A 16424-nucleotide genomic window follows, 5' to 3' on the forward strand; every position below is an offset into this window, starting at 1 on the left:
TATTACCAAGTTTCTGTTATACCCTTTTCCCCACCTTCCTCAGAACTCTACCTTTCTCAGCCACTTCTTTCCCTTTCTATCTTCTTCACCACCACCTCTATTTGACTGACTCAGCAGTAAGCTACAGGTTCCTCAAAACCAGTACATTTATTAATATGAGTATGCATGCAAACGGTCTTTCCTTACCATTACATATAGGGTAACGGGGTATCCCATTTTAGACATTAAACAGCATGTTCAGTAAAAAGAAGCCCCAAAACACAGGCTTTACAGTGAAGCGTGTGCTAGGAGCACATCCAGAACAGAAAATACTCCAATATGATTAGTTTACCTGTTCCTAGCTGGCGACTTCCCTGCATCCTCCTGGACAGACCCAAGGCGTGCAGACAATGTGGTACTTGAAGAGTCTGGGTGAATCAAACTGCAAGGAAAAGGAGCATGTCACAGATGTTTGACAGATTTGCCACATGCAGCAGCATCAGAACAGATGGAATTAAAATAGTTAATTATAATTTGACCTCTCATTCACACCCATGATTGTTAAAACAAAGAGGGAATAGGGAAATCTTTTCTCATCTGTAGGCCAATGATACCTGCAGGACAGTGCTAAAGTCTTCTCCCTTCAGACTCAAGTCTTGGACAATACAGCCTCTTCCCACTTGTATTATCCTGCCTTCCCACTCTATTCCCCTATATTCCTTTCTTACACATTCTCCTTCCTCACAGGCTGCAATTCCATGCTTTGGGGTTAAAGACATTGCCCTCATCTCACCAATACATCATCTTTGCACAAGCAATGCTATCTATAGCCCTTACTAGACAGCTTTTACCAAGACAGCCTGATAACCTTCTGTAGTTGTTTAACCTGATCACTATCACCTTTGCCCTCCTTCTCCTTCAACCCCAGGAGGAAAGAGCAGATTTCTGTACACCATCATTATAAAATTCCTACTGGCAAAACTGTATCAGATATAAGCCACTACACTCCAACTGATACAGCTGTACTGGCTGTGCTCTGGGATGCAGACGTTACCAGCACAGCGAATGCTCTTCATGAAAAAGTGTACACAATACAACCTTGCCTGAGTAGCTGTACTTGCCCAGAGTACACCACTCCTTCATTTGGAAAGGGCATGGCCCTTCAAGTAAGTTAAAGCGGGAGCCCATGTCTCTATGTGCCAACTGCTCAAAGAGCAGGGCAACATCAGATGATAGAGCATCACTCCTCTGCTTTTCTCACTGCTTTGCAGCATCTGACAGCAGGAGAGGTAAGAGCCTTATCTCAGGTACATTATTTTGGGAAGAGACTCAACTCCCAAGTTTTCTTCTGAAGCAAAATACTTCTCACAGAGAAGTCACATATTAAAAATAAATCCCTTTGCTTCCACTACAAACCTGTGAGTCGCCACTCTCCACTGTGGTGCTGTTTTCAATGTCTTGTGTTTAAACCTCTGAAGGTCAACCAGGAACTTACCAAATGCAGTATTTAAAAAAGCACTGTAGCCCACTGCAAAGTTGTGCATTTTAAGAGCAACAAGCACTGAAGAAAATTTTAATCCTCCTAAAGCAACAATACACTACCTAATCTCCATCTCTCTCCCTGTCAGACACAAAAACAGCCCATATTTACTCAGTGTCTCCCAACAAGACTAAGTGTTCTAGTATAGAAAGTCAGCGTTTCAAGACTATGGAATATTTTTCTCAAGCACTACAAGCTGCCCAAAATAAAAATACGCCTTCTGCACATGTTCATGTCTACAAGCCGCTGAATTCTCATAGAGATACCAATAACACACCAGAAGACAGAACTAATGATACCTACTATTATTTTGTACACCTGAAGAGAAGCATTCCAAACACATACACATATTCCCTAATTCAAAATTTGGTAGTATTTATTCCAAGCTTTGCAACATTACTGCTTTAGATGACCATGACATTAAACCAGAAATACTTTCCTTTATTTAGGCCTAAAGCTGATTATTTCATTGCTTCCATATACTCTGAAAAGCAACATGCAAAGCAAAAGATGGCATTTTCTGAAGATAGTCCTTTTCCAGGTTTTTCTTTTAATACTATCAGAATAACTAGAAGAGATCTGCTGAAAAACTAACACTACCCCTCAGCTAAGGAAAGACTCTGGCTCAAGACCTCCTCAGAAGTTTCACACCTGTCTCTTCTTCTGTTTTTAGGGAACTGAGCACAAACACCACATCTGATTATTTCTTCCTCCCCCCACATTAAATTAAATCAAGGTCCTCAGAAATTAACTTGCATACCACTTGAAGTACAGTGTTCTTCTATTCATCTTCCAAAAATAAAGACCCCCTAACTTGAGAGCAATAAGAAGCATACCCTGAAAAGAGATCAGAGAACTTTTATAGCTGTCTTGTCAATCCTGCTTCAGTTGAAACAGCTGGTTACTTCCACAATTTCTCTTTTATTTACAGACAGCATCTCTTACATTCTCTTGCCCAATCCAAAACCTCACAGGTAAAGCATCAGTGTAACATGACTTGCCTTTCGATACATTGGTGATTAAAAGGGATGGTTTTTTGTTTTGTCTTTTTAAACTCTGAAGCTAAAAGCCTGCTCTGTCACTGGTACAGAATCACTGATTCAATATCTTAAAGGAAGAACTGCAAATAATTTAAAGCTCCACTAGAAAAGTTTCCACATTTCAACGTGAATAGAAGAATATCAGAAGCAAGCACAGGATTAAATTCTTGTTACAGGACATAAGTCTATGCTTCCTAGATGGAAAGCACCAGCTTTTGTCTAGTCAGGTACCAGCCTGAAAACACAGATAAGACTCTGAAGGTCAGCATAAAGCCATTTACTTTACCTTTGCCAGGTTAGATCCTCCTCCAGAAAGATGTTGCGGCTAGCTTTACGGCTCCCAACTGGTGTGCGTGGCTCGCCAGGATCCAGCACTGATACAGAACATGCAGAATCTGACAGAGCATTTAAGTCTTCTCCAATGGAGTTACTGTCTGTGGAGTGTGCATAGCTTAAGGCTATTTTGCGGCAATAAGTACAGGCTCGGAGATCCCCTATGGAAAGGGGAACCAGAGAGTGTAAGTGAACAGGAACAAATAGTACTCTGTTCCTACAGGATCAGAGGTGTGTAGTGGTGTGAAAAGAAGGATTTCCTGTTTCAAAACCTCTTTGCATGTTTAAGTCTAGTTCTCATATCCGCTTAAGGAGCAAAAGCCCAGATAATCATACGATCAGAATTTCTCCAAATCAAACGATGCATAACACATGATCAGTAAGAGAGAAACAGGTTGTGGGGGTGGGGAGAGAGAGCACACATGCACACTCAAATCATGGTACTACAACAGCCAGCAGGATAATACATACCAGCTGATGTCTGGAAACCATTACCTCCATCAGGAGATGTCTAGAGTTTGGTAGTTGGTATTTGAAAGGGCTTCCCTAACCCTCAATTAGAATATGCGGCTCATTACATTTTAAAACTACCATTACTAAGAGCAGCTTTTACTTGAGCACACTTTTTGTAGTGAACACCCTTGTTAAACAGCGATCATATTTGTTTTGTCATCGTGGATACAGTGTTGGTAAAAATAAGCAGGTGTGGCATTATCCACCACCGTGCATGAAGAAATTTGTACAATTAGGTCTTGTGATTCTTCTTGCTTATTTCTAAGTCCAGTAGGGACCTGCATAGCATTCTCTAGCGGATGCAAGAATCTAAAAGGCAGTAGTCTAAACAGAGCTAAGCACACAGAGAATGTTCTGCTTCTCAACAAATAAACCCTACCTGTGTAGCCCATGAATTTTCCAGGGATTTCCTGATTGCAGCATCGACTACAGAAGATCTGCCCACAAAGTCGACAGTGGTGTCTCCGCCGGAAAGTGGTGAATTTCTCACTGCAGTCATAGCATTCTTTGCACTGGCTGTCAGGCATCCAGTACTGCTTCAAGTCGCTGTCCTACAAGGCAAGACAGCAGAAAAAAACTTTTTCTATAAATAAAAAAGCAAGTTTAGATTTGTGATTGCTTTGTAGACTGTGCACATGAAAAGGACAATTTCATTTATTCACATCTGTGTGCACACACAGTCTCGTCTATAAGCACACACATGCACAGAAAGGATTTTTCATGTGGTTTAATAGGGAGCCAGAAGGCTGAGAGCTCTTAACTGTGAGGATAAATCTAGTAAGCTTTTGCCTTCTTGACCCAATATGGAAGCAAATCAGATAAAAACTATCACAAGCTGTAGATGAAGGTCAAGAAGAAACAAACATATGAAGTATTGATTGCTCTTCCCTCTCATTCCTCTCTAGCACACGACAGGCCCTCAACTAGCACAGTTTGGGGAAAAAAAAAAAAAAAAAAACAAACAACCAACCCACACATTAGGTGATGCTGTTATCCAGGGGTAATCAAGTTATCAGGAATTATTACTGCAGGGAGATCATTTCAACAGCTAATACTGGGATGTACTTTGAAAGGACTGTAGATATATGTGAAAAGTTTTGTTATGTGATCAATTTCTTCAAAACCTCACTAAGCAGTTGTAAAAGCGTGTGTCCCAGATTGATGTTGTTTCAAAACTCCAGTTTAACTGCTATGTGTAGACAACTGTGGAATTCACATTCAGCAGATAACATATACTGATTTACAGTATGGGTGCAGCCACAGGAATTTCTGTCTTGTTTTTAAGATTTGAAAATAAAGAGAACTCCCATTTGGTGTTGCAGCTAGAAACAGAGCAAGACAAATCTCTCAATTACAATTCTGAGCACACCAGCTACAATTAACATGAATGGAGACAACTGCTAATGGTCATATGACAGCTCTGACTGTGAAACAGTCTTTGCTAGCATTCAGTTCTGGCAATCAGCCTTTTCAGAGGGACTGAATACTCCGAGTTTTTCTTCAGAAGAGAAAGTGCTACAAGAATTTTCTCAAAACCAGAGAAGAGAGTAATCACAGAGAAGAAAGGAGATTCGTACTCTGATTTTCACATAACTAAATTTATAAAGTGTATGCTGAATTGGGGTTTATTTTTGGATGTTCACAAAGTGAAGATTGACATAGCTGCTAGACCAATTTGGAGACCAAAAGAGCTACGATAAACAAGACAACAATTTAATGCTGTCCTCACCCAAGAAAAAACCTATACAGAAAGAGGTCAAAGACTGCTCAAGGCAGTCTAGTGTTCAAGAAAGTCTAGAAATGTTAGGACTAACACTAAGCTTCAAACAGAGAAAGATGCAATGGAGAGCTTTACCAAGGAAGTGCTAAAAGCTGCAGGGGATGCCAATTCAGTTTTTGCTGCAGCTTTGCCTGAGAAGCCAAGACTCTTGTTTTGCCAGCTAGAGAGCAGCTGTTCCTAGAAGCAGTGCCTCTGCCCCGCTTGCATGTGACCGGGTTTAGAAACCCCGCCATTGCTGGTGACACCTTCCAGCTCTCTGCCTTGCTCCAGTCAGAGCCAACACTCACGACACAAGCAGCCTACAAGGAGGGGTTCAGAAGTCTGGCCCCTGTCAGGAGTAGAGGTTGATTACAGCAGTACCTTCCAGGGTCTGACACATGCTTCTACAACAGTAAAGTGTTCTCCTGTAAAGACAGACCAAGTCCACCGCAGGAAGAAACTGTTGCCTGGAGTGACTCAAGAAAGACACAGCTGCAGTCAAGGGCAGCGATGCATTACCATTTCTACAAAAGTCAGCATGCTGACAACTAATATACCACTTTCAGAGAAAGATCTAGACATATCCATTTACTGCTATATACTGTTTGTTTCAGCACTTTCATAGCTTCAAAGATGTCTGAAAATCTGCAGGGCCTTCAGAAGCTGCCACGAATGGAGATATTAGTAGGGGCCACATCCAATGCCCTGCTTACTGCAATCAAAGGCTGTTGTTTCACCCTCAAAAAGACTGCCCTTTCTACCAAAGCAGAGTTACTCTTACAAGCAGAATAGCACTGGAAGCTAAGTGAGTTTACTCAAAGTCTACCCATAAAAGCTAACAAGCGAAAAGCCTTTCTCCTCTTCATTCAGTTTAATTAAATGCACTTTTGCCTGTTTGTGTCTTGCTCCCAGTCACAGCTATTTATACCATCACTTATAAATAGCTGTGGCTTCTTTACTCAACTAGATCCTCCTCTTAAAGGCACAGTCCAACACAGCAGAGAGAGGTGAAATCAGCAAGTCAATAGCAACCACTAGACCCTTATCCATCTGAATACAAACCGATTAACAGGACAAGCTTTTCAAGCAAATACTGCTGACCAATCGCTACCACAGTAAGCAGCAGATTTAATTCATCCTAAGAATTCTCACTACTATTGGTGTGTCAATGTGTTTCACCTACCTATGGTTAAGCCCTCAAGGGAGAAGGCCATCAGGTAAAACTAGATTAGGTAATATGAAGTGGGAAGGAGTCTAAAATGAGTGCATCTGGTTCAAGTGCAAGAAGCCAAGTAACTGCAATGTTTCACTCCCACAATATGACAGATGTTTGACCTGTCAAAAGTCAGCATCAACTTAAATTGTTTCCCCTGCACTCACACAATGATTTTTGAGTTTTTTCACTCACCCTGCCAACATCTGAAAAAATCCCCATGATGTCTCTAAAAATGAAGCTCAGAGAAGCCCAGTAAACTGTTCAGTTTCTAGATAGTTTGCCCTACAAATCCCTCAGAAGAAGTACCTGGCTCTTCCCCTCCATGATTTCTTTGAGGCGCTTTAAAACGGTGCTGAGGCTTCTTAACTGAACTGCTGTTCGAGGATCATGACCTCCAAGAGGCGGTTCTACTTTCCTTCGATTGTCTGGAAGGGAAGGGAGAGTAGTATTTTTTTATTCAGTGATACATCAATATTCACATCACAACACAAAACCCCATTAGAGGGAGAAATGTTCACATATGTACACACTTTACAAAGTTACAGGTGGTAGCACTTCTAGCCCTTGCACTCTTCTCCCCTAAAAGGATTTTCTCATGCCAGATAGCTTTCTTCAACTGACATTTTAAGTATTATCCTCTGCGTTTACAAGAACCAACTTAAGATCTCTGAGAATGAAAACATCTTTAAAGAAGTGAAGTTACTTTCAACTTGCTATATGAACCTTGTAACAGTCTTTTAGAAAGCACTGGAGTCTTATTTTAGAATGCCCTCTAGAATATTTATACTTACAAAATAATTGCAAAAACATTCACATTCACTCTAGGACTGGTATAAGTCAATGCCTTAACCTGAACTTATTTATAAATGACTACAGCAAGTCTCAGGACTCACTGTTTTTAACAGAAACTGAGCAACTAACTCAGAATAAAACACATCCAGAAGTTCACATTTTTGAGGTTTTGTTTTGTTATTTTCTAAGAAACAAGCCAAGTTGTCGAGAACTTGTATAGTCATTCTTGATTAACTATAGCAAAGAGACTCCTGAATAAAAAGGTAACACTTAATTCCTTTCCTATAAAAGGCTAGATTACTTTGAAGCATCGCTCTATGAGTTACAAATAGGATTCTTCTCTCCAGAAAGATCTGCAAACACAGTGTTGTATTAATCTAAACATTTTCAGAATAATTTTTCTACATCAACAACTTTTCTGAATAAAGTTTCTTACCAGCTTTGCTGCTCTCCATCTGACTAGCATCTTATTTTGACTCCCCCTAGTTCAGAAAGAACAGACATGGCTGCTTTCTGTTTACTGCTTTAGATATCACTGATGTCAGCGGGAATGCTGACAGCACTAGCACAAATGTGTTAACTGTTGCGGTGCAGGAACAGCCAGGCTACTCCTTTGCATGCAGGAGATCAAAATCCTTAGAGTAATGTGATTAAAACTGTGGGATTCCATGCCTCCCCTTCAGGTTCTTTGTAGATATTTTTAGTTAATCAGCAGACATATAGCTGCTTAATGACCTATGTACAACAAAGAATCCACAACAGGAGATGATTTTGAAGAGACTCAAGAATGCTTAAGCCCAGTTCTGTGGTTAGCCACTTGAATTTTTTTTAAAATTAAAAAAAAAAAAAATCAAACAAATATACTTTTGGACAGCACCAAGTTGAGTATTTCTGGGTGATTAAAGAGACTTTAATATTTTAACAAAACATTGATAATGCCATAGACATTTTTGTCTCATCCTTACTACTATCACAAGATCTATGCTGTATTTACTTCCTGGACTTTCCTGCTCTAACTTTTTAATTCAAGAGTATCTTCTTTCCAGGAATGTTTCTTACAATTAAAAAAATTACTATCAGGCTTCCTGCCTAACTAGCTACAAATCTTGTCAGGCAAGTGATTCCCCAGGTATGAACACAGAGAGCACTAAGGAAATGACTGAGGTAACTCCACACTGGTTCTCTTGTGAGAAAAGGAAATGCCCTTTTCTGTGCTACATAAAACCATGTCAAAAGGACTTAATCTACATTAGAAAAAGCATGCCATCAGCAGTAGCAGCACATGGCTAGCCTGTTTATACTAGAGAAGCTGACTGATTCTCAGATCAAAATTCAGTTGGCTCTTTTCCTTTTAAATCACATGATTTCTCCCCTTCTGGGGGAAAACACTGTATATCAAGGATGTAAGAAGTTATCATTCCTGCAGTACAGGACACATTGTCTAAAACACCATTCTTACAAAAGAATTCACATGTACCAATCTTAGATTAACTCTTATTCCTGATCCAAATTCCATTACTGTAAATACCACACCTATTTTCTCAGTTAACGCACACATGATTTAGAGATGTGTATGTTTTCGGCTTCGTAACTGTATTTCTTTATTTCACCATTGAATCTCCAAAAGTCACATTCCCTTCCATAAACAGAAGAGTATTATCAAACTATAAGAGTATTTTTCTTGCTTCGCCCACATCATCATCCCAACTGCCATCAGTTGCACTTATGAAGAGACTTCATATCTTCTTTTGATTTGATCCCAAGAGAGTTGACCACACTTACATAAGTAAGTAGTGGTAAGCTTTTTTAGTGCTCCTAAAGCAAACTCAGTATACGCTATTTAAACAACACAAGCAAACAAACAAACAAGCCACACCAAAACAAACAAAAAAAACACCCAAAACTTTATTTATGGGGTTTTTAATCTGTTAGGACAACTAGATCAGCTCCACAGACTTTTGCTTGTCATTGTCCAATCAGCACAAAAACAACTGCAGGAAGTGAAGAGAGCTTTCTCAGGGTTTCGGTATGTAGAGTCCTTATACCTTCTCAGTCCACAACTCTACCATATCTTCTTCCATTTACTCTTCTTCCCTAGCCAAACACTCATAAAAGACAGTCATTTTCCACTTGATATAATTTTGCATTTAATAAACAAAAGTCAACTGCATCTCAGTCCTTCAATGTAACACACCAACATGAGTGTGGAACATATCTTTTCAGGACTACCAGTTGATGCAGCAATTGTGTTTTTCCTATACCTTCCCATCTACATGTTCACTGGACAAAGCTTCAGTATACCAAAGGAATCCCACCTAGACTTCCTGTTTAACTTATTTCTAACCTATTTATCCTTCTTAACCTAAAAGTTAAGTCCCACAGCTGGAAAAAAAACAAAACAAAACTAATTTTTCAACAGTAACCTTCATCCTTCCTATATGTATTCATGGCTGCCGATCCTTGGTAAAGCCTATACCTTGTCTGAAATACTGTATGTTTTTCTCCTCCTTTTCCTACTGTCCCCGCCTGAACTGTGATCACTGGGAAGGAACCTGCAATACCATTCCACCTATGATTACCTACTCAGTACATTCTTCCGAGTTCAAGCCACAGAAATACTTGCTCAGTAAGTCATGCAATTGTTCTGCATCCTCAATTACTGAGACACTGAAATATACTTTTCCAGAGTTTCTTTCATGACCCCATGTATCTTAGCATTAATTTTACAGTGAGTGAATGACAAGACAAAAACACTATGAGAACTACTTTGTTGCAACTTAACTGCTAGTTTCTGTTTACAGAAAGTGAGCTGACCATACACTAACACAAGAGGTACATGAGAGAGCTTCACAATTTCAGCAATAAATACATAACCCCATCGGGGTTACCAGAGTTTTGACAATAAAAAAACCAGCTTGAATTGTTTTCTAGTTATTCACTGACAAAGCATATAATTTCATATTCAAGTTCACTATCACAGTTCAAACATCATGTCTTCCTCAAGTCAATGCCATACGAAGTACTGACATGGAAAGTATGAAAGCTGCCCTTAACTTCATTTTACAACACGCATTTTCATTTTCCAAAACCTTTTTCAATAGAAAAGACGCTCTGGTAATGTGTCATGTTCTTTATGATTCCCAATAGCCATCACACACTTTCCTCTGGCCTTCTTCCCCCTCGTATGATTGTTGGCCTTTCCTTACAATTGCTATTCCATTACAATTGTCTAGCAATAACAGCATTATTCTGCATGGCATGGTAACAAGCTAAAAGTGCTTTTACTACCAGTGCTCCCCCTCCAATTGGTCAGCATTTCTAGTTCTCCTTAAACTGGATTTGCAAACTGTGACATTATCTCAGTATGAGACTTTTTTGGTTCAATCCAGCACCTTGAAAGCACTCAGCTGACAGCGCACACAGACACATGCAGTCTAATACAACCACCTGGGCCCATTGTCTCTGTAGAATTGACAACAGCTCCCTACTCCGGCACATGAGGATGTAACAGATTACCCAAGAGGGAGGCCACAGAAGTCAATGCAGAGTCTCAGCACTGTTTCCTTAGCCATGCAACCCACAAACCATCTCTGACATAAGCCAAGCACCCAGCAGCTCCTAGTTTCACAAAATCCAATAAGGTGCTATGGTAACGTTTTTGTGTAAGAAGTCCTGAAGGGAAGCACACAACTGAAATCCTACATATTCGATACTAGACAGTTTCGGACAAAAGCCACCATCCCTCCATGTTGTTCTGTGCTTGGAGTTGTCAGCCAGCACAGTCCCTGAGGAATGGAGTATCTGCTGTGCAGACGGTGCAAGTTAATAGACCAACGAGGGGTGGAGTCAGCATCTTCAGGAGAAATTTCATTCCATTGCTGTTTAGAGGCACCAGCAGCCTTTTGTTTATTTATTCCTTTTAGTTTGCTTAAGCTTGACATGTTATTTAAACTCAAGTAGGCTAGAGAGACCTTTGTGAAGGACTTTTTCTGCCTACACTTGCCCATGTTATGAAGTAGCTGAGTAACTGCCAAGCCTAGAGAGACATTTACAGCCCTGCAGATACAAGGTTGCAAGAAAACTCAACTAGATTAGACACCTCACTGTCACTGAACTGAGAGGGTGAACTGACCTATCAGCCTAGGTGTTTATGTAAATCATACCACTTCTTTTCATACTTTTCATTTGTTAGATATGAGAATAATTTCTAAGAATATTTGTGCAGCACAGCATCAGCTGCAATGGCAGGAGTAAAATTCTCTTCTGCTTAATGTTCAGAAATCCTCAAAGCGTACTTTCATCCAAACCCAGGGACATGAGTGGAGCTCCTGCAAAGGAGTTGGAATAAAGCAGCAACAGTTCCTCCTCAAAACCTGGGGAGGAATTGATGAGACCTAAGTCTCATTTCCCTGGCTGCCTACTCCCAGTTGAAGTCAAACAGCAAAATTATTTCTGCCTTCTGAGTACCAACCAACCTACTTCACCTAAAGGTTTTTAACCTGTAAACCCCAGATAATTTCCAAGTGATTTACAAAAGGTAGCTAAGAATGAAGTAAATTGGCAAGTCAGCTAAGAGCACACTGCTGTACCCGGGGTATTTGAGAAAAGCTTTAAAAAAAAAAAAACCAACACTTAATTGGTTTGCTATGACAGGTACAACTAAATAGCACAAACAGTACTAGAGGGCAAGGGGAAAGATGGTGAACATATTCAACTAAGACAGCATGCAAATGACTTAGAAAGATGAAAATGGTAGTTGTCTGTACTGGACTTTTGCCTGGTTAACAAGACTAGACATCTGTCTGAAAATCCCATACACATTAACAAAATTTAAGATCCGATTTGTCTGCACTAGATACCATACTCTTGGAAATGCTGTCTTGCACAGGATTTTTACCCAGCTTAGCAGCTTGCTCAAGGCTATCACAAACAGCCAACAGTAACCAGGCAGATCTAAGATGGATCCCTGCAATCTACTTACTAGCTCTTCATAAAGCTATTACACAGTTGCACCTTTGAAATCGCATTCAATTCCCATTCCAGCTAAAAGAGATTCAGTATGGCATCTGGCAATAGTTCAAATGTTAGGAATAAAAAAGGTTTAGACACAAGTTCCTATTCAACTCTCCTCAAAACAGCTACAAGCAAAAACCTGCATTTATAACTCCCTTGAAGACACAAACACCAACCCCATTCAAACCGAGCTCTAAAGTTATAGTTTGCACATGGCTGTTAAGAAATTGAAGTCTCTCAAGACAAAGCACAAATTTTCAGGATCAAGGTTCAAGTGACTTTCAGACATTGGATGTGTTTTGGCAGCCTCTTTTGTTCCAGACGGTTTTTTTAATTGAAAAAGCAGAGCCCCAACAACAGCATCTTGCTTGAAGGGTGGAGGGAACATGCTTCCAAGGTTGAAGTGTGACCTCACTAACAGAAGCAGTGTAGCCTGATACCAAATTCTGCTATCAACCTAGACACTCAATGAACCTTTGCTCATCTCCTCCCACCTCACTCTGAACCATCCCAGACTGGCTAGTACAACATTCCCTTGTAGCACAAGGAGCTAAAATTACCCAGTGTTGCAGAAGATCTTCTTTGCAGCTCACCAGTCAGTTGTTTTTTGTAGGGAACCGGTGACCTCAGAGACTGAGCCCTGGTGGGATGCTGAGGACTGGACCAGCCACCACTAAATGCTTGTGGATCACTCTGTCCTGCCTCTGCTCTCTCTGCCGGGGATGAAAGCCTGCCATCATCTGGAGGTGACAAAAAGTAAGAAACCAACTGTTCAGACATGATAAAGAAAACCAGTAGTACATGCATAAGTAATGGTAAAAAAACTCTCATAAATAGCTCATTTGGATCATTATTACACATAACAAAATACATTAATTTTTAGTCTGAAAAGTACCATAGAAAACATGTAAACAGTCCAGTATGTAGAACTTGTCTGTCAAGGCTCAGGTTATTTCAGAAATATCCCTAATGTAAAAAAAAAAAACCACACTGGCAAGCATGAACTATTCTTGCCACATGGAATAGCTATATTTGATTATCAGCTTCTGCCCTGAAAAGTTTTTCAGCTACGTTAGAAGCCAGTACTGAAGTCATACTAAAGCTACTACAGCCTTTAGTAAGCCACCCTTTTCCATCAGAGGATCAAGTATAGACAGGTTCTCACTGATTCCAGTCATATACTCATTTCATGTACTGTTTCAAGGTTGTTTTCCCATTCTTTCAACACAACACTTTGCTGACTCCAGCTAAATTTGGCAGAGACAAACAAGTGAAGCCAATATCGACCACATCTTATGTTACTTTCAACAAATTAATCACGACAGGTGATACCTACTATGCAAACTAATAGCAGTCATACTAAGTATTTTTCATTCTGTGTAAGAAGAGTCTGAAGAGATCAGTTTGCTTATACAAAAAGTTATCTTACCCTCTTTTTCCATAGCCCAAACATTGCATAAGTATGCTTAGCAGAGCTGGATAATAAACAGACTAAACAAAAGCAGATGACCTGTTTGCTGTCTCCAGCAAAGAGATACACAGTTTTCTTACAACACCAAGGTGCATTCATTCAACACTCTTTGCAGTATATTTCTTTGAAACAAAAAATAAAAAATCACATAGGTCTTTAAGAGCTTGCCTACTGAGAATAGAAGTGTTTCATGATACATGTAGCACAAGGCCAAAATCAAGTAGTACTTTTTAATATACAAAACTTCAACAACACTTCAGACCTCTTGATGCGGAACACCTAGGCCATGAAAATTAAGGGTGGACTTCCTGTAAATACACTGCTGTATTGCAGTTCATCTGCCACCCAAATTAAGGTACAAGATGCACAGGAAAGCAAGGAGTGGGGAAAGTCGAGAATAAGAACTTGCATTGGAAGGACAGGCACACATTTTGCTCAGTAGGCTGGCAGAAGGTTACTCCTCCTTTTAGCGCCAAAAACTTCATACAAAGGAAATCCAGATGCCCAGATAAGAAGCTACACAATACTATCTGATAACTGGTTTGTCTCTGACCTTCTCGGGCAGCCACAGATTTCTAGCTGCAAGATGCTGGCTATCTTCTCCCACAGCAAAGCTCCACTATGTCACTCAAAAGCAAGATGCAACATCCCTCACAAAACAACCGGCTCACCATCCATCTGGCCAGCCATCTGACTTTGTGCTCTTATATTCAGAGGTGTTTTTACAATTTTATGTGGCAGCAGAGGGCATCAATAAAACAGACAGCATGCACACTCCATGCACACACATTCCCCCAAGCACTTACCTTTGCTGAAACGAAAGAGATTTACAAAAGAGCTGTAGGCTGATTTAAAAGGAGGCTCATCCTGGTCAGGAGTCAGAGGTTTGAAATGAGTGAGATGAGACGGACTACTAGGAGAATGAGGTAGATCACTGGTAGAGTCCAGTGTTGGAGATCGTTTGTCATCTGCGGCCATTTCACGTGCCCTGGAAAGAGTTCATCAACATGCATTATACACAGGATGGTGAAACAGAACATCTTCAGTCAGCTGAAAAGGAGGTGTCTCATTAGATGCTAGAGGGGGCACATTCACTCCACCTACCACAGACGTCTGCTATTAGCACAGGTCAAGACCACCAGAGCTAGGAGCCCATGTCCCCTGCCTAGTCATTGTCAAGAGATCAGCACCTGTGCAGAGAGCAACACAGAACTCCTAGTTAAACTTTCAGAACAATCGAAGTAAGTAAACAGCCACTACACTGTCTGACAACACACTCCAGTTGCTGTTTCATGGGAACTTGAAGTTTTCAAATGGAGACTCTGCATGCTTATCATAAAGTTTTAACTTCAGCTCAAGAGAAGATCTGTCAATGGTGTGATTTCGGCAGCCCTTGTAACAAGACAACTGAAGACAGGCTCACCTGAGCAAACACAAGACATACTTGCTGTTCGGCCAGGTTAATTTCAGAATGAGAAATAGAATGAACTGCAAACAAAAGCAGGACTGAAACATCAAATTTAGTAGCACACTACTTCCTTCCCCTCGACACTACAATACAGGGCCTTGTGCAAGTTACCAGGGAAGCAACCCAAACTGTGGTTTATTTGTTGTCATATCTAACATCTCCAAACTTCCTTGTGTTCAAGAGTGGGTACATTAACAAAAAACAAACAAACAAAAAATAAACCACATTCTACATTAGCAGAGGCCATACTTGTTAAGCCTACTTGCTGTGTACCAAAGCCTTCATATGGCCAATAGCCATACTTTCCCACAGTCCATAATCTTTAGCCTCAATACACACCTCCACCTCACTAAGCCTGCACTTCTAGCCTGCTAGGCTAAGGTGCTTACTACCTTCATCTCTGTTTAAGCAAGATTTAGTGAAACATTTGACAGAGCAGGAACACAGGAAACTGACAGAACCTAGGAGCAACATCTGACTTTTACCCATGCTAAGGATCAAAACCGTGTATGAGTCTACTTCCTACCTAGCAGCTGATACATGCTCTTTCATAATATTCCAGTTTCCACAACAGCTCCCTAGAATCTACAGGCATATTTTACTGACTAAATATTTTCTTCCAAGTTCTAAAAAGCCACACTAAAAATCTGTGCAGTCCAGGGAAAATCCATATGGTTGACAAGTGACACGGGAAGTGCTAACAAGCTGCACGCAGCTCACATGGCAAGGTTTGACCATTGCTACAACGAATGCACAAAAGATTGTATCTGCAAGTCAATCATATGACTTCTCAACAGACTTCTGCTTGTTGCTCTGTAGAGTAAGCACCTTTAGCTCAATTTCTCCTGATATATCTCCTTAAGAAAGAAAGCAGAGAAGCATGATTCACAAAGTTTCAAGAGGTTCTTTATGTAAGGTTGGGTCTCAGTCTGGAATGCTTCTGTATCCCTCTCCCCCATAAGTCATGGTACTTTTTTGCTGTCGTGCATTTCACCAATATTATTCAAACAACAGATTATTTGAAGATGCTTAAACACCAGAGTTCACACAAAATACCTCCAAGAGTGTATCTTCAGGTAAATTTGGAACTGTTTCTTCAACACTTAAGGCAACTGATAACTTGCTTTTTAAATGCTGAATGTGACAGGGACAAGGCTGTTCTTCCCTACATTAAAAATGCCATTACAAAGTAAACCAGAAATTTTATAGGAAACTACATTAATCTCTCAGCAACTGGCTATAGCCTAGCAAGACAAAAAACCAAAGAAGTCTCTGAACTTGCATATATCATATATGTGAT

The 16424-nt window shown here is 40.3% G+C and overlaps 1 protein-coding gene across 1 annotated transcript in view; it reads right to left on the reverse strand.

Annotated features, from left to right (window-relative positions):
• Positions 1-14634, reverse strand: part of PIKFYVE (phosphoinositide kinase, FYVE finger containing) — a 60738-nt gene extending 46104 nt beyond the window's left edge. Inside the window, exons 1-6 of the mRNA XM_010081240.1 lie at positions 14463-14634; positions 12746-12898; positions 6687-6805; positions 3785-3956; positions 2846-3053; positions 332-421 (exon numbers count right to left, since the gene is read on the reverse strand). Of these exons, the coding sequence (XP_010079542.1) occupies positions 332-421; positions 2846-3053; positions 3785-3956; positions 6687-6805; positions 12746-12898; positions 14463-14634 (914 nt within the window). The remainder of the gene's footprint in view (positions 1-331; positions 422-2845; positions 3054-3784; positions 3957-6686; positions 6806-12745; positions 12899-14462) is intronic.
• Between the last annotated feature and the right edge of the window lie 1790 nt (positions 14635-16424).

Source organism: Pterocles gutturalis, unplaced genomic scaffold (assembly GCF_000699245.1).
Source record: "Pterocles gutturalis isolate BGI_N339 unplaced genomic scaffold, ASM69924v1 scaffold19016, whole genome shotgun sequence".
Classification (NCBI taxonomy): domain Eukaryota; kingdom Metazoa; phylum Chordata; class Aves; order Pterocliformes; family Pteroclidae; genus Pterocles; species Pterocles gutturalis.